At 38.4% G+C, this 19224-nt stretch overlaps 1 protein-coding gene across 11 annotated transcripts in view; it reads left to right on the forward strand.

The window, feature by feature from the left end:
* trol (terribly reduced optic lobes) overlaps window positions 1-19224 on the forward strand; it is a 1731230-nt gene that overhangs the window by 1270079 nt on the left and 441927 nt on the right. For all 11 annotated transcript variants that reach the window (XM_090387691.1, XM_090387694.1, XM_090387699.1 and 8 more), the window contains one exon: window positions 10566-10740. In XM_090387691.1, the coding sequence (XP_090243817.1) occupies window positions 10566-10740 (175 nt within the window). The remainder of the gene's footprint in view (window positions 1-10565; window positions 10741-19224) is intronic.

Genomic DNA, 19224 nt, shown 5'->3' on the forward strand with positions numbered 1-19224 from the left:
TATGAGATTGAAGTGCTGGTCATGAGATTGAAGTGCTTGATAAGTTTGAAGTGCTGGTCATGAGATTGAAGTGCTGTTCAAGACATCAAAGGCGAATATTGTTAGGATATCAGAGACGTGGTGTCACACAGATATCAGCAGTGCAGAATTGAAAATTGGGGAGTACAAAGTGAACAGAAAGGATAAACAGGACATGAAGGGAGGATGGGTTATGATGTTAGTTAAAAAACACATAAAATCTAAGGAAGTTAATCCAATTGACATTGGTGGACAATGCAATGTTGAGTCAGTTTGGTATGACATAAGCACTGGGAAAGGGAAAATGAGAGTAGGTGTGTGTTATAGGCCTAATGAATCTGACGAGTATAATGAGAAATTGCAGAGAAGTAGTGGGACAGTAAATCAGAATGTCTTATAATGGGGGATTTTAACTTTCCAGATATTGATTGGAACTTGTTGGTTGGTGAATCACACATTAGCAAGAATTTTGTGGATTTATTGAATGACTGTTTTCTACAGCAACATGTTCGAGAGGCAACCAGAGGGAGTAAAACTCTTGATATGATAATCAGCAGTGATTATTCATGAATTAAGAATTTGCTGATAAAGGAACCACTGGGTGACAGTGATCACAATGTACTGATGTGGGAATTATTTAAAGATGTAACTACCATCAAGGCTAAAGGGAAGGGCTCTTGCTTTCGTGAAGGTTACTCCAGGAGTCTCGGACAGTTTTCAAATTCTATACAGTGAGATAAACTGATGATGATATCAATGTTGAATTCTAAATGGGAAGCCAGCCTTCAGGGTCTTAATCTTGGAGGCTGTTAGGCTTTTCATACCAACTAACAAATGCTGTTCAACGTTTAGGCCTGAATGGATGTTAGATGAAGTAATGAGGCTTGTGGCAGAGAAGAAAAATGTATGTTGTGAATATAAATTATCAGGCGGCACAGAAACCTATGGCACATATAAAATAGTCTGTAATGAAGTCACAAAGGAGGTTAGGCAGGCAAAGACAGATTATGAGAAATCTTTTGGAAAAGGATGCAAAGAAAAATAGCAAAGAGTTCTTTACCTATGTGAACTGTAGAAGGAAAGGGATGAATCAGATTGAACCACTGAACATAGATGGGTTGACTATTAATGATCATGCTCAGGTAGCTGATAAATTGAATGATTTTTTTGCATTTATATTCACACCTGCGGAATTATTCAAGGAGGGGAATGCCAGAAGTTTATCAAACTCAAACAGGGAGCTAAGTGATTTTTTAATAACCGAGAGCAAACTGGAGAAAAAATTGTTGAAGTTAAACATAAGGAAGGCACCTGTGGTGGACGTGATCTATCCAGTTATATTAAAGGAGGCAGCAAAGGAAGTAAGCAAATCATTAGCCCTCATTAAGAGAGCTTCCATGGACTCAGGGGAGGTCCTCATGGACTGGAGGTGTGCAAATATATCAACAATTCACAAAGGGGGTTCAAAAGGTGACACAACCAACTATAGACCTGTTAGTTTAACTTGTGTTCTGGGGAAAAGAATGGAGTTGCTGGTTAAAGTAGCATTGCAGGATCATCTAGACAAGACTGCAGTAATAGTTAAGACACAGCATGGGTTTGTTAAAGGGAGGTCTTGTATGACCGATTTGATTGGATATTAAATAAGGCCCATTCAAGGCCTTGTACACCTCAATCAGATCACCTCACAGGTGCTTAGTATCCAGCCACTGCTATTTGAAGAACTTAAGCCTCTCTTGGTAAGAAGTCCACTTTTGTTGCCCTTCTCTGTACACGCTCAAGCAAATCTACATTTTTCCTAAAATGAGGCCTCCAGACCTGTAAGCAGTACTCAAGGCATGGCCTGACCAATACTTTATACAGAGAGACAATCATCTCCTTTTCCCTGCCAGCAAAATTCCTATATATTATTGACAAAACTCCATGACCCACCCTGGCAGCCTGTCTGCCTGACTGCACAATTACTCCTAGGTCTTTTTCATTTTCTACCACCTTAAGTGTAGTATCACACAATTGGTTCATTTCTCTGGGCTTACTTCTACCCATATGCAGTACTTTGCATTTGTTGAGGTTAAACTTCAGTTGCCACTTCTCAGCCCATCTGCCCAAATTTTCTAGATCCTGTTACAGTAGCACACTGCCATTACTGTCATTAACAACCTTGCCAACCTTTGTATCATCTGCAAACTTAAACACTAAGCCTGATATACCTCCATCAATGTCATTGATAAATATACAAAACAACAGTGGACCCAACACCGAACCCTGTGGAACTCCACTAATAACATTAGTCCATGAAGAGCAGCATCTGTTGATTACCACACTCTGTGTTCTCTCACTCAACCATCCTTTTATCCATTGTAGCAACTTACCCTTAATACCATTCTGCTCCAATAGGTAGGCGCCTCCGTAGCCAGGTGGAAAGGAGCAGTAGTGCATAGCACACGCTTCTTGATTAGACTGGGGTTCGAGCCCATCACCACCAAATACGGAGGATGCAGAAAGGTCAGGGAATGACGACTGCATATCCCAGAGCAATATGGCCTTAGTTGCTAATGCTCCTAAAAACCAAATAACAAGAGTTCCAATTTGTACAGTAGTCTTCCATGCCCAAAAATGTCAAAAGCTTTCCTGAAATCCAAGTATATGATATCAAAATTATTTTTTGCATCCAGTTCCTTTGTAACCACATCATAATATCCAATCAAATTTGTCAGACAAGACTTTCCCTTAACAAACCCATGCTGTCTGAATTATTTCTGTAGTCTTGTCTAGATGATCCTGCAAGGCATCTTTAACCAGTGACTCCATTATCACCCAAAAGAGAAGTTAAACTAACTGGTCTGTAATTACTCGTGTCACCCTTCGATCCCCCTTGCTGAATTGGGGATACATTTGCACATCTCCAGCCCATGGGGACCTCCCCTGAGTCATAAGGTTTGCTCTCATAATTATTAATAATCTCCTTTAATATAACTAGATAGATCCCATCCATCCCAGGTGAAAAACTTGTGGAATTTGTAGCATCTCGAAGAACGTCAGTAATGAACACTTTTTTTCAAGAAAAGGGTAAACAGAAAGTGGACATGGAAGAGCCCAAATGGATTAACAACTACTGAAATTGACTGCATCCTCACTAAAAGAAGATATATTGTGAATGATGTTACTGTCTTGAACAAGGAAAATGTTGGAAGTGATCACAGAATGGAAAGATGCACACCTAATATAAATTTAAGTAAAGAAAGGAAATGAAAAAAACTGATTCTGGTATATAATATGAAGTCTTTGACATAACAGAAGAGGAGAAAAAGCAGTATTTACTGGAACTTCGGAACAAGTTTGAGCATCTGCAGACCTTTCAGGACCAAGATATCAACATCTAATAATAATCTGAAGTATTCTTAGATTCAATACTGAATCTGCAGAATAGTGAGATGTATTTATAAATTACAGAGAAGACATAATTCAAATAGCAGAAGACTAGTATAAAGTATTATATAAGGAGCAAGGAAATGATGCCAGCAGTGGGGAAGATGGATCACAAATTAGCAACATATACGACAAAATCGATATCCTTCTTGATGAGGTCGACTATGCATTGAAGAAAATGAAGAATCAAAAAGCCCCAGGTGAAGATGAAGTTACTGTACAGTTGTTAAAATTAGGAGGACGAAATATGACTCAGAAACAAACAAGACACTTCACAAAATACATGACACCTAAGGAGAGGAATAATGCAATCATAATTTGCTGTATAAGAAAGAAGATAAATCAGAAATTGGAAATTATAGACCACTTAGCTTGTTGTCCCACACTTACAAGTTGTTCGCATGAGTCATTACTAACAGATTATAAAGAATACTTGAGAATCAACCGAAAGAGCAAGCTGGCTTTGGGACAGGATTCTGAATTATGGATCACCTTCACATAATATCACAGCTAATGGAGAAAGCAAATGAATATAAAACACCATTATGGCTTGTTTTTTTGTGGATTATGAAAAGGCAATTGACTAGACAGCATAAAGCAATGTTTCGGGGATTGCAAGACAAGGCATATACATCCCACACATTATGATTTTGAAGAAAATATATGAGAATGCTAACTCCTTTATTATACTAGACAAAGACAGCAAATTTATAATTGAGAAAGGAGTTAGACAAGAAGAAACAATATCTCTGAAGTTGTTTATTGCTACCCTTGAAGAAGCTTTCAGAAGATTGGATTGGTTGCAGAAAGGAGTCAGTATGAATGGAGAGTACCTAAACCATTTACAATTTGCAGATGACATCATGATCACAGGCCTGATCCCGAATAATTAGAGGAAAATCTTAATCAGTTATGCAGAGTTAGTAAGGATTCCAGACTAAAGAGGAATATAGTTAAAACAAAAGTAATAATGAACAAGTACATGAAAAAAATCAGAGTGGGAACGAGATTAGCTTTGTGCAGGCGAAGTTTTTTTCTGTTTTATTAACTTAAATTGGCATATTAACTTATTTTCTTGAGTAGCTTCATATTCCTAGTTATGATACTTAGTTTAAATTTTAACTTAGATAGAGATTTTGTAGGTTATTACTTAGTTATTGGTAAGGGTATCCAATCCACGTGTTTTACAAATTTTGCAGAGACGGCGAATGGGAAGTTTTTTAGCTATATTTAGCCGCTTTATTGACTAATTGTTATATTAAATTATTTTCTATAAGTAACTTATAGACCTAGTCAAGATCCTTGGTTTATTCTGAATTGAGACTGCAAAATTTTGGTAGTTAATTAATACTTAAGTGTCCGTAGATTTACCGTTCTTAACTTGTCACCATTGTTATATGGCACAACGTTATATCCCAAACTAGATAGCATTAGCTTAGTATAGTATAGTATATAATATTATCAATTAATCAGTAAAATTTATTAATCTTGTTGAACTTCATTGTCAACTAAATTGTACTTTTTAACTAAATACCTAAAACAATGTAGATTTTATAAACGTAACATAATTAATTAATACATAACTGATGCAGAAGTTATATAAAGAAACTCGAAGATAATACTTGATACTGAAAAAATATATATAGATGTATAGTGTTACAACTGCATTGGGATACAAGTTTAGGGTTATAATTTTTGTACTGAAATTGAATTTTATTAAAATTGAATCGAAATCATGACTCAGAGCAGAAAAGCAAAAGGCTGAAGCTAAATGGAGTGCTGTGGCTCAGGGGAGAACTGAGGGGTGCAGTTTCCCTCTGAATCGCAGCCTTTTAAAATGCACTGCTTGCTTGATGTTTGTGGGGCAATCAGGTACAAGACACGATATTGCCAAGGGGGATGTCTTTGTGTGGGCGCGATGTAAGGAGTGTGAGGAAATGAGGTGACAACTCAGCATTGTTATGGGCCTATATGAGAGCCTGAAGTACAGGGTGGATGCCCTCGAAGGATCTAAATTGAAGGGACCATCAAGCTCTTAGCTGCCCACATCAACACTGAAGCTTGCACTGGATCATCACGTAACACAGCAGTAACCCCTAAGGCAGAATGCGCTGGTCCCGAAGGAACTAGTAGTTGTTGGTGACTCTATTGTCAGGGAAACGGGGAACATGCTTTGTAAAAAGGATAGGTGGAACAGGACCAGGGTAAGTCTGCCAGGGGCAAAGGTTGATGACGTTGTAGATCAGATATCATCTTTTAAGGGTGATATCAAAAGGTGATATTGTTGTACATGTTGGCACTAATGATATTAAGCGTACGAGACTGGCAGAATTACTTAACAAGTACAGGTCACTGTTGAAAAAAAAGCCATGAATTAGGGTTGAATTTGCAAGTGTCTGCAATTCTGCCCAGACACGACAGGAGGGAGTATATGATGAGAGCCTTGTTGCTCAATTCGGCCCTGGAAAGATTGTGCAAGGCTCAAAGGGTAGAATTTTTTTCAGTCTGTTCTGTACTTGTTAACAGGAGAGACTGCTTCTACAGGGATGGGATACACTTAAATAGAAAGGGTGCAAGAATATTTGCTGATGCTATCGAGGCAGTGTTAGGTGGGTCTGAAAACTGCTAGCTTGGGATGGATACAAGGGCCAATAGATTAACAGTAGCCACTGGCAGAGGTGAAAGTGATTCTTGCACTGCTTCTATTGGAATGAGCAGCAGCCTGGTAAACAAGATGCAGGGTATTTCAGAGACTGCCAACAGTAATTTGTTACTGTTGTCTTTTTATTTGGGTTTACTGTGTAGCTGTTTATTATACAATTATGTATTGTATTGTATAGCTGTTTAATATTTTAGTAAGTGAAACAGACATGCATTAAAGGTATCTGAACACAGCTATGGAGAATTTCATATCACCACTTTTAAGATGTTTAAGAGTACAGTCAGCCAACGATATAGTACTGTGACTATCATCCAGAAAACTGAAACTCTGAAAGCTGTCTGGTCTCCTAGAAGTTTTCCAGATAAATAATGAAAAAAAGATCTGGATAATGTAAGATTGTTATATTGTTATAAGAGAGAGTAATACTCTTGATCTGGTTATCAGCAGTGATCATTCGTGTATTAAGAATTTGCAGATAAAGGAACCACTAGGAGGCAGTGATCACAGTGTACTGATGTGGGATTTACTTAAAGATTTAATTACCATCAGGGGTAAAGCAAAGGGTTTTTTCTTCCGTAAAGGTGAGTACAGTGGTCTCAGAAAGTTTTTAAATTCTGTACAGTGGGATCAACTGACAATGTTACCAACAGTAAATTCTAAGTAGGAAGCATTCAAGGAATTAATCGTGGATGCTACTAAAAGTTTCATACCTGTTAAGAAATATTGTTCAAGGTTTAGGTTATCTAATGAACTAATGAGACTCGTAAAAGAGAAGAAAAATGCATGGGATGCATTTAAATTATCAAGCGACTCAGAAGACTATGGCAAATATAAGCTAGTCTGTAACCAGGTCACAAAAGAGGTTAGGCAGGCGAAGGCAGATTACGAGAAATCCTTGGCAAAAGATGCTAAGAAAAACAGCAAGGATTTCTTTACTTATATAAACTCTAAAAGGAAGGGGATGAATCTGATTGATCCACTTGACATCGATGGTTCGACTGTTGATGATCCTGCTCAGATAGCAAACAAACTGAATGAGTATTTTGCATCTACATTCACACATGAGGAATTATTAAGGTTTGAAAATGGCAGAAGGTTATCAAATTGTAGCAGGATACTTAATGATTTTGTAATAACTGAGAGCAAAGTTGATGAGAAATTGTTGAAGTTAAACATAAGAAAAGCACCTGGGGTGGATGGGGTCTATCCAGTTATATTAAAGGAGGCGGCAAAGCAACTAAGCAAACCCTTAGCCATAATTATGAGAGCATCCTTGGACTCAGGGGAGGTCCCCACGGACTGGAGATGTGCAAATGTATCCCCAATTCACAAAGGGGAGATCGAAGGGTGACACGAGTAATTACAGACCAGTTAGTTTAACTTCTGTTCCGGGTAAAATAATGGAATAACTGGTTAAAGATGCATTGCAGGATCATCTAGACAAGACTGCAGCAATAATTCAGACACAGCATGGGTTTGTTAAGGGAAAGTCTTGTCTGACAAATTTGATAGGATATTATGATGTGGTTACAAAGGAACTGGATGCAAAAAATAATTTTGATATCATATATTTGGATTTCAGGAAAGCTTTTGACACTGTTGCACATGGAAGTCTATTGTACAAATTGGAGCAGAATGGTATTAAGGGTAAGTTGCTACAATGGATAAAAGAATGTTTAAGTGGGAGAAGACGGAGGGTGGTAATCAATGGGTGCTGCTCTTCGTGGACTAATGTTATTAATGGAGTCCCACAGGGTTCGGTGTTGGGTCCTCTGTTGTTTTGTATATTTATCAATGATATTGATCAAGGTATATCAGGCTTAATGTCGAAGTTTGCAGATGATACAAAGGTTGGCAGGGTTGTTAATGGCAGTGTGCTACTGCAACAGGATCTAGATAATTTGGGCAGATGGGCTAAGGAGTGGCAAATGAAGTTTAACCTTGACAAATGCAAAGTACTGCATATGGGTAGAAGTAACCACAGAGAAATGTACCAACTGTGTGGTACTACACTTAAGGTGGTAGAAAATGAAAAAGACCTAGGAGTAATTGTGCAGTCAGATATGAAGTTTTCTGAGCAATGCAGACAGGCTGCCAGGGCAGGTCATGGGGTTTTGTCAGTGATATACAGGAATTTTGCTAGCAGGGAAAAGGGGGTGATTGTCCCTCTGAATAAGGCAATGGTCAGGCCACGCCTTGAGTACTGTGTACAGGTCTGGAGGCCTCATTTTAGGAAGGATGTAGATTTACTTGAGCATGTACAGAGAAGGGCAACAAGATTTATGAGGGAAATGAAGGGATCCTCTTACAAAGAGAGGCTTAAGTTCTTCGAATTGCAGTGGCTGGAGACTTGGCACCTGCGCGGTAATCTGATTGAGGTGTATAAGGCCTTGAATGGATTGAGCACTCTGAATTCTGATGGGATCCTTCCACTTGTTCAGATTACGAATCTAAGGGGCATAAATTCAAATTAAGAAAGGACAGATGTTGAATAGATGTGCGGAAATTTGCCTTTAGCCAGCTTGTGATTAATTGCTGGAACAAACTTCCATGTGTCGTTGTGGAAGTTGATAGGTTGAATAAATTTAAGGAGGAACTGGACAGGCATTTGGAGGGAATGTTGTGATTTTTTTTTTTTTTTTGGCTGATGCTGCATAAGCTCATACACTTGCTTTCTTGCATCACATGCCACTACTACTCCTCCACATTCTGAATAAAGCATATCATAATATTACTTTTTTGCATGGTTCAAGCAGTTGAAGGTGTTCTGATAGTCTTTGCAAAATCTGCCATGGCTGTCAGTATCACAAGGAAAGTGTTCCATGTTGATCCTGCATAGTAGTAGTAAAGGCATGTGATGCAAGAAAGCAAACATATGAGCTTATGTAGCATCAGCCAAAAAAACATATCACACATCCATTCCCTCTAAAAGCTTGTTTAGTTCCTCCTTGAATTTATTTAAGTTATCAACTTTCACAATGACAGATGGAAGTTGATTCCAGCAATCAACTACCCACTGGCTAAAGGCAAATTTCTGCACATCTATTCTGTCTTTCCTCAATTTGAATTTATTCCCCCTCAGGTTTGTAATCTGAGGAAGAAGAAGAATCCTATCAGAATTGAGCATGCTCAGCCCATTCAATGCCTTATACACCTAAATCAGATCACATCGCAGGTGCCCAGTTTCTAGATGCTGCAGAGGGAGGAAAGGACCTGAAAACATTTTCTTTTGTTCCAAAAAAAAGTATGAAAATCATCTGGTAAAAAGTACCCAGTGGATTATTTTGTTTCTGTTTGTTTTTCTTCTCGTGATTTTATTTGTTTTTATTATTTTTTTAAATGGAATATTACTGAATCACAGAATTGCTTTGCTAACTTAATGATGTGACACAAAGGATGAAAGTATAAATAAGAATAAAATAATGTATAAAGATAAGTTAACCTTAGTAGAAAAATTATCAAAAAGTAGACAGTCTTTTGCTGCTAATGCATTTCTCCCTTTATCCCTGCTTGAATTTTAGCATTTCATGCTTGGCTATATTTATTATCCAAAAATCTCCAGGTCCTGAAGTTGCTGTATTTCAGATGTTACACCTGTAAGTCAAATGTGTAGTCTGTTGAAAGTAGTAGTCACTGATCAAAAGCTACAGATGAGCAGTATAGCAGATTTTTTTTTAATGTAATATTATTCTCATTGAGAATATGTATGGAAGATTAAAAGGAACTGGAGATAATTCTGGAGATCAGTACCATGGGCATGTCATAATTTGTCTTAGCATTGCCCAGCCATTTAAGCATTAATTTTAACTAGCTCTGAAGAACTCCAGAGATGTTGCAGAATAAAGTTAGTGATTTCTGAATTCACTTTATTTAGTCTTAAATTATAAATATAGTTATAACAGCAAATAGTTTTATAATTATAAATTATGAAGTTAATATAGTTGTACAGCATCTGCCACATAAATGCCTTTTCTCTTTCACCTTTATTTAGTCAAAGTGTCTGATAGATATTAATAATAATAAGCCTGCATATAAACATTCTTTTTTGGCAACACATTAGAATTTTTTTTCCTGATGCATACCAACTTTCACTTGCACTGAACATCTCTTGAAGCTATGAATTGCTTATATTGTTCAGGTATTACTATTGTTAAGCAAAAAAGCTTTTCTTAAGTCAAAATTTAAGAGAAAAAAAAAAAAAAAATATATATATATATATATATATATATTTAATGTGATGTAAAAGTTAGGCAAAAGTAATAAAAGCAAAAGTAATTGCCGTACTACTGGCTAATGTTTTTTATTTTAAATATCATTTATTTTAATTATCAGATATATATAATTTTTTTTTTTTTTTTTTTCTAGTTGAAGATTATAGATTATTGTAAAAAAGAAAAGATTTTCATTTCTATTGTTAAATCTTCAATGTTTTTTTCTTTTTTTTTTTTGTTTTTAGGTTCCTTACACTTTAGTATGGACTAAAGAAGGTGGATCAATGCCAAGTGAATCAACAGAAGCTAGTGGAGTGCTAACAATTCCTAATGTGAGACCTGAAGATACAGGCACATATGTATGTACTGGAACTGATTTGATCAGTGCAGCTCAAGATTGGGCAACTCTTATCGTGGAAGGTATTACTACATTTGTGTGCAATTAGATGCACTTATGTGTGCACAATTTGGTATATTCTTTTGAATATTTACAAATATAGAAAGATCGTACAAAAACTGGCTGTCCAAAAAGAATTATGAGAAATTAGGACATTTTTATGATTTTTTTTTTTTTTTTTTTTTGTGAAATTGGGCCATTTCAATTTGATACAAAATTTGTTCATTCTCTGAATAGTGCTGATGAATTAGTCCTCTGAAATTTTATATTAAAGGAAATTTAGTTAAACAGTATTTAGCTTAATGATTTCAAAAAGTCCATTGGTAGTTTTATATTGGTTTGTGCATTTTTGGCAACCAACATTTAACTGTTGTAAGTAAGCATGTTGTGGTTTTTCTCACAACAAAGTCTGCTGGCTTCCAAATGAAGTCCACAAATTACCAAATATATTTATTTATTAATTTTTTTTTTTTTTTTTTTGAAGAACACTTGATAAAATTTTTCTATGACATGTTCTGCTATGACCAGTTTATCTGTCAGCATATGTTGATGTTCATGACCTGTCTGTATCTTCATTTCTCATTTCTCTTTTTGTTGATAGAAGGCAGCCTTTACTAAATTATTAATAGGGGAGGGTGGTGTTTTGGTTTGTATTTTTATGCTTCCCACTTTGTCAGCAATGCAAGTTAGAGTTGATGTTTTGCACTTATTTACTTTGAAAATTAATTTTTATTCATCTTTATTAGTTATATTTTTACTGCTTTCTAAAATGAGTGAGGATGTCATTTCTGCCATTGACCTGGAAATAAAGAACCCAACGAACAGAATATTTCTAATGTCTCATGGCAAGCTTTTTCCAGGGTTTATTAAGCCATATTGTTGAAATAGCCACCATATTGCAGTCGATAAGAAATAGCTTAACGTATATATATAACTCGGACTGATAGTATAAGGTATAAAGTAAAACTAGATAGCATAATAAGCTTGCTTGTACAGTAATTACTGTACAAACAAGTATATATATACATCTGGGTCACCTGTTTTTTTTTTTTTTTTTTTTTTGCTTTTCGTAACCCTAACCACAGCCCATGTATTTGCTTCTTCTATGAAAACCCCTTACAGGCCTTGTAATATCTGCTACCTTGCTTTTCAGGTCCCTGTATGTTTTAATAGACACTATAGGAATTGTTTTCACTTCTGCTTGTGACTACTATTAATCTTAATCTGTATATCCCACCCCCATGCTAGCAGTTTTCTGACTCACCTAACACTGTCTTTCATGTGAAAAATTCTACTCCATGAGCCATGCACAATTTCTCCATTGCCTGTGTGTGTGCGTGTGCGTGTGTGCGCTAGGTGTCGAGAAACTAGACACCAAGTCACCAAAATCATTCTGATGGGTGTTTATGAGAGCTTAAAGTGTAGGGTAAATGCCCTCGAAGAAATTAATATGAGGGGCCTATCAAGTTCTCAGCTGCCCAGCTCAATGACAGAGCTCACTCCTGTGCATCAGGCAAAACAGAGGAAATCTGCAAGGCAGAATGCGCTCATCCCAAAGCAACTAGTTATTGTTGGTGATTCTATATGGGCGCCTCCATAGCCAGATGGGAAGGAGCAGCAGTGCTTAGCACACGCTTCTTGATTAGACCGGGGTTTGAGCCCATCACCACCAAATACGGAGGATGCGAAAAGGTCAGGGAATGACCACTGCATATTCCCGGAGCAATATGGCTTTAGTTGCTAATGCTCCTAAAAAAAAAAACAAATAACAATAAATAAAATAATGGTGATTCTATTGTTAGACAGATGGGGAATATACTATGCAAGGAGTATAGGTGGAACAAGACCAGGCTATGTCTGCCAGGGGCAAAAGTTGAAGACATTGTAGAGCAGATATTATCTTTTAAGGGCACAAAAGGTGATGTTGTAAACATTGGAACTAATGACATTAAAAGTAAGAGATCTGCAGATTTACTCAAAAGTACAGTTTAATGTTGAAAAACCGTTGCAAGTTAGGATTGAATGTGAAAGTGTCTGCAATTCTGCCCAGACACGATAGGAGGGAGTATACATTGAGAGCCTTGTCTATCAATTCAGCCCTGGAGAGATTGTGCAAGGTTCAAGGGGTAGAATTTTTTTTCAGCCTGGTCTGTGCTTGTAGACAGGAAAGACTGCTTCTACAAGGATGGGGTACACTTAAATCGAATTAGTGCAAGAATATTTGCTGATGCTATCGAGGCAGTGTTAGGTGGGTCAGAAAACTCCTAGCTTGGGGGGGATACACAGACTAAAAGGTTAACAGTGGCCGCAGGCAGATGCAAAAGTGATTCTTGACTGCTTCCATTAGAATGAGCAGCAGCCTGGAAAGCAAGGTAATGGAGATTTCCAGGACTGCTGGTAGACATAGTGGAACAAGTAAATACATAGGCTATGTTAGGGTAACTAAGAGTAGGAACAGGAGGTGCATGTATACTTGCATGTACACCAATGCTAGGAGTATAGTTAATAAATTTGATGAGCTTGAAGTGCTAGTCAAGACATCAAAGGCAGATGTTGTTGGGATATCAGAGACATAGTGTCACACAGATATAAGCAGTACAGAATTGGAATTTGGGGAGTACAATGTGTACAGGAAGGGAGGAGAGGTTATGCTGTTAGTTAAGAAACACAAAAATCTACGAAAGTGCATCTCATTGATGTTAGTGGACAATGTAGTGTTGAGTCTGTTTGGTGTGAAATAAGCACTAGGAAAGGAAAAATGAGAGTAGGTTTGTGTTATAGGCCTAATGAATCCTATGAGTATAATGAGCAATTTTGCAGAGAAATAGTGTTCCATTAATTCAGAATGTCTTATAATGGGGGATTTTAATTTTCCTGATATTGACTGGAAATTGTAGGTGGATCACTTGCACACTAGCAAGACTTTTATGGATTTATTGGATGACTGTTTTGTACAACAACATGTTCTAGAGGTGCCTCCATTGGCAGGAGCAGCAGTGCGTAGCATACGCTTCTTGATTAGACCGGGGTTCGAGCCCTGACCACCAAATACGGAGGATGCGGAAAGGTCAGGGAATGACTACCGCATATCCCCGGAGTAATATGGCCTTAGTTGCTAATGCTCCTAAAAACCAAATAACAAGCTCCAAGCTCCTAAAAACCAAATAACAAGCTCCAAGCTCCTAAAAACCAAATAACAAACAACAAAATATAACACGGGGTTTTCCTCATTCTCCATTCTACCGGAGAGCAGTCAGTTGGGAAGATTCACCCTTCTTCATCCAGAAAGGATTAGAAGGGTTGGAAGGATCACCAAAATCTGTAAAACAGCTGCGTTATGGTGATCTTTTAGTCGAAGCTTCAAGCACAGATCAAGCCGAAAGAATCCTGAAAGCGACATCCATAGGGGGAATACCCATCAGTGTAACACAGCACAAAACTTTGAACTCTTCACGAGGTGTCATTTCAGAGTGGGATCTTTGTGTCTCTGAAGAAGAGATCTGCTCTGAAGTCAAGAGAATATCAATGTGGAAGAATGAGAATCTCGTCCCTATCCGAGTTCTCATCCTAACATTCAATACCCCACAGCCTCCAAGTTCCATCAAGGCAGTCTACTTAAACTGCCCAGTGAGGCTTTACATCCCAAACCCACTGAGGTGTTTTAGATATCAGAAATATGGCCTCTCACAAACAGCTTGTCATGGTAATCCTGCCTCCACTCGATGTGGTACAAAAGACCACGAGTGCAAGGAATGTTCAGCTTCCAAACCAAACTGTGTAAATTGCCAAGGAAAGCACCCTGCCTATTCTAGAGCATGCCAGAGGTTGAAGGACGAGAAAGAAATTCAAAAAAATAAAAACAGAGCTGAACATATTCTATCAGGAGGCCAGAAAACGCATACAACCAATAAATGGTGGGAAGCCTTCATACGCCCAGAAGGTTTCTGCAGAGTGCACCATCAGTAAGGCGCCTCCGTAGCCAGGTGGGAAGGAGCAGCAGTGCGTAGCACATGCTTCTTGATTAGACCGGGGTTTGAGCCCGTCACCACCAAATACGGAGGATGCGGAAAGTTCAGGGAATGACCACCGCCTATCCCGGAGCAATATGGCCTTAGTTGCTAATGCTCCTAAAACCAAATAACAAAACAAAACAGCACCATCAGTACACAAACTGAGATGACTGTACCACCAAAAGAGTCATTTACTCAGATTGCATGCTATTTATTGCATTCACAAAAGCACACTCAAAAAACAGTCAGCTGCCACTCCTATTTCTGTACCTCCTAATGCTCCACCACTACCAAAACCAAGTGGTAAAGAAAAGGTGCAAATATTGGAAGAGTCACTTGCAATACAAGAAACAATGGATGTTGAGGATAAGGAGGTATTGGATGACCCAGTCCTGGAAATTTTTGCAGCAGAAGATATGGACACAGGCCAACGACCTGTCTTTCCAAAGAAAGATAAAGCCAGGACTGAGAAAACGAAGCCCTCGGCCCTTCGGAAACCACCTGATGGACCCAACAAATCCAAATAATGGGTAAGGTCAAATTTCTACAATGGAATTGTCATGGATTCTGGCAAAATAGTGATGACATCAAGGAGCTCCTGAGTAAGCATGAGCCTACTTGCTTTTGCTTACAGGAGACTTATTAAAGGCAAATGAGGACCCTTACTTGCGTAACTTTTCAACTTTTTCGAAAAGACAGAGATGGGGATGGACTTGCCCACGGAGGGGTCGCCGTCATTGTGGGTAACCACACCCATTTCAAGCTACACCACTTACCACCAACTTAGAGGCTGTAGCAGTTCAAGTTACTGTACGCCTTAACTGTTTGTTCCATCTGTTTGCCACCTGGGAACGACATCCCCCAGGCAGACCTTGATGATCTCATTAGACAATTGCCACCCCCTTTTTTGTTACTAGGGGATTTTAATGGACACGATACTCTGTGGAGTAGTGCCGATATCAATGGAAGGGGTCGGACTATAGAGCGCATGCTGAAAATCAATGACCTGGCCCTGCTAAATGTTGAACTTTACACATTTTGCCATATGCCTACCCATACATTTATCACGATCGATCTAACATTTATGGCAGTGACCACTTCCCCGTAATATCCACCCTTTGCATATGGAGACCATGCCGCCCATCTAGGGTGCCATGATGGAAGATCGGTCATGCTGACTGGAATGGGAATGCCTTCAAAGATCTGGCATCATTTGATATCAACACAGTCAGCAAGGAACTAATTAATGATGCGGTAAAGTACATTACAGACACTGTTGTCCAAGCAGCGGCAATTGCAATTGCAAAGACTTCAACTCGGTTTCCACCATTTCCAAAACCATGGTGGAATTCTAATTGCAGTTCAGAAAGAAAGTCTCAAAACAAGGTGTGGGGTATTTTTTGCTGGTACCCCACCGCAGATAACTTAATAGCATTCAAACGTGCACGTGCTAAAGCATGTTACTTAAGACATCAGAGTCAGAAGGAATCTTGGATCCACTTCACATCTTCTATCAGCCAAGCTTCATCATCTAAGCTTGTCTGTGATAAAGTCTGGAAAATGAAGGGGAAATACATATCACACCCTTCATCGATCCTGGAGTATAATGGATGTGCAATTGCAGACCAAACTGCATTTGCAAACACTCTTGGGGAGATATTTTGCTAAAGTGTCTGCCAAAACATCTTGCCAACCTGAGTTTCTGGCCCTCAAAAAAAATGCTTAAAGGCAACATTTGAAGTTGTCATCAAAGAACTGAGAAGAATACAATCAGCCCTTCACAGAATGGGAAATGAAAGTGGCACTATCACTATCTCAGGAAAGTGCCATAGCACCAGATGACATCCATTATGAGATTATTAAACATCTTTCGTCTGAATCTCTGGATCAGTTGCTCTGTTTGTACAACAGAATTTATCTTGAAGATGAATTTCCGAGCTCCTGGCATAAGGCAATCGTGCTTGCCTTCCCAAAGCCAGGAAAAGATCCAAAATTTCCAAGTAATTACCGTTCAATTGCTCTGACAAGCTGCTTGTTCAAGATCCTGGAAAGGATGTTTAATGCCCATCTCATGTGGTATTTAGGAGTGAATTACTTCCTTTCCAAAGTTCAGTGTGGTTTCCGAAGGAACAGGTCAACACTTGACCATCTTATAAAACTGGAAACATCTATCCGAGATGCTTTCCTTAAACGCGAACACCTGATGTCAATTTTATTTGATATCAAAAAGGCATATGACACGGCTTGGAGATTTGGAATCTTAAAGGATATCTATGATCTGGGTCTGAAGAGCCATCTAGCCCTCTTCATTAAAAATTTCTTATTGAACCGGTCATTCCAATTTCCTGTTGGCTCTGTTTACTCTCAATCTTTTTGTCAAGAGGAAGGAGTCCTCCAAGGGTCAGTGTTAAGTGTTACGCTTTTTGCTATCAAAGTTAATTCTATTACTGAACAATTTCCTCCAACTGTAAACAGCGCCCTCTTTGTTGATGATTTTATCATCTTCTGTCAGTCATGCAATAGGAGGGTTATTGAACAACAATTGCAGCATGCCGTTGACCATGTCAAATCTCGGGCAATGGCTAATGGTTTCAGGCTGTCACCTCAGAAGACCATCTGCGTACACTTTTGTCGCAAATGCGAGGTTAGCATGTGCGGACATTGCTCCTTAAAGCTCTTCAAACAGAGAAGTTTTTCCTGATTTATTTTCTGCTTTATTAGTTTAAATTGTCATATTACCTTATTTTCTAGAGTAGCTTTATATTCCTAGTTACGATACTTAGTTTAAAGTTTAACTAAGACAGAGGTTTTGTAGATATTACTTAGTATAGGTAACGGTATCAAATCCACGTGTCACAAACCAAATTTTTTTTTTTTTAACCAAATTTAGTCGATTTATTAACCAACTGTTATATCAAATTATCTTCTATAAGTAGATTATAGACCTAGTCAGGAGCCTTAGTTTATTCTAAATTGAGATAGCGAGATTTGGAAGCTAATCAATACTTACGAGTCCGTAGAAATACCGTTCGTGAATTCCCGCCATTTTTACACGATAGCATAAGCTTAGTGTCGTATAGTGCATAATATAATATTGCCAATTAATCAGTAAATCTATTAATCTTGATAAACTTTATTGTCAATTAAATTGTACTTTTCACTCTATATATATATATATATATATATATATATATATATATATGTAACGACTTAATCTAACAAATAATTAATACATAACTATAGTGGTACACGTGATACGGAAGTTGTATAAAGGGAACTCGTAGAAAACACTAGATACCGAAAAAAAAATATATATAACATAACTGTTTTGGGATATAACTTAAGGATTTAATTTTTGTTTTGAATTTTATTGAATTAAATCGGAATCATGACTCTGACCAGAGCAGCAAAGCAAAAGGCTCAAGCTAATGGGAGTGCTGTGGTTCAGGGGAGAACTGAGGGGGGCAGTTGCCCTCTGAATCACAGTCTATTAAAATGCACTGTTTGCTTGATGTTTGCGGAGCAGTCGGGTACGGGACATGATACTGCCAAGGGGGATGTCTTTGTGTGTGCACGATGTAAGGAGTGCAAGGAAATCAGGCGACAACTCAGCGTTGTTATGGGCCTTTATGAGAGCTTGAAGGACAGGGTGGATGCCCTCGAAGGAAATAAATTGAGGGGCCCATCAAGCTCTCAGCTGCCCACATCAACGCCAGAGCTTGCACTTGGTCATCAGGCAACACAGAAGCAGCCCCCTAGGCAGAATGCGCTGGTCCCACAGGAACTAGTAGTTGTTGGTGACTATTGTCAGCGAAACGGGAAACATCCTTTGTAAAAAGGATAGGTGGAATAGGACCAGGGTATGTCTGCCAGGGGCAAAGGTTGATGACGTTGTAGAGCGGATATCATCTTTTAAGGGCACAAAAGGTGATATAGTTGTACACGTTGGCACTAATGATATTAAGAGTAGGAGACCGGCGGAATTACTTAGCAAGTACAGGTCACTGTTGAAAAAAAGCCGTGAATTAGGGTTGAACTTGAAAGTGTCTGCAATTCTGCCCAGACACGATAGGAGGGAGTATATGATGAGAGCCTTGTCGATCAATTCGGCCCTGGAGGGATTGTGCAAGGCTCAAGGGGTAGACTTTTTTTCAGCCTGGACTGTACTTGTTAACAGGAGAGATTGCTTCTACAGGGATGGGATACACTTAAATAGAAAGGGTGCAAGAATTTTTGCTGATGCTGTCGAGGCAGTGTTAGGTGGGTCGGAAAACTGCTAGTTGGGGGGGATACAAGGACTAATAGATTAACAGTAGCCAGTGGCAGAGGTGGAAGTGATTCTTGCACTGCTTCTATTGAAATGAGCAGAAGTCTGAAAAACAGGATGCAGGATATTTCAGAGACTGCTGGTAGTAATTGCGGTACAAGTAAACACACAGGTTGTGTTAGGGTAGCTAAGAATAGAAACAGGTGCATGTATACCTGCGTGTACACCAA

Source organism: Mastigoproctus giganteus, chromosome 13 (assembly GCF_048544385.1).
Source record: "Mastigoproctus giganteus isolate SK-2022 chromosome 13, ASM4854438v1, whole genome shotgun sequence".
Taxonomy (NCBI): domain Eukaryota; kingdom Metazoa; phylum Arthropoda; class Arachnida; order Uropygi; family Thelyphonidae; genus Mastigoproctus; species Mastigoproctus giganteus.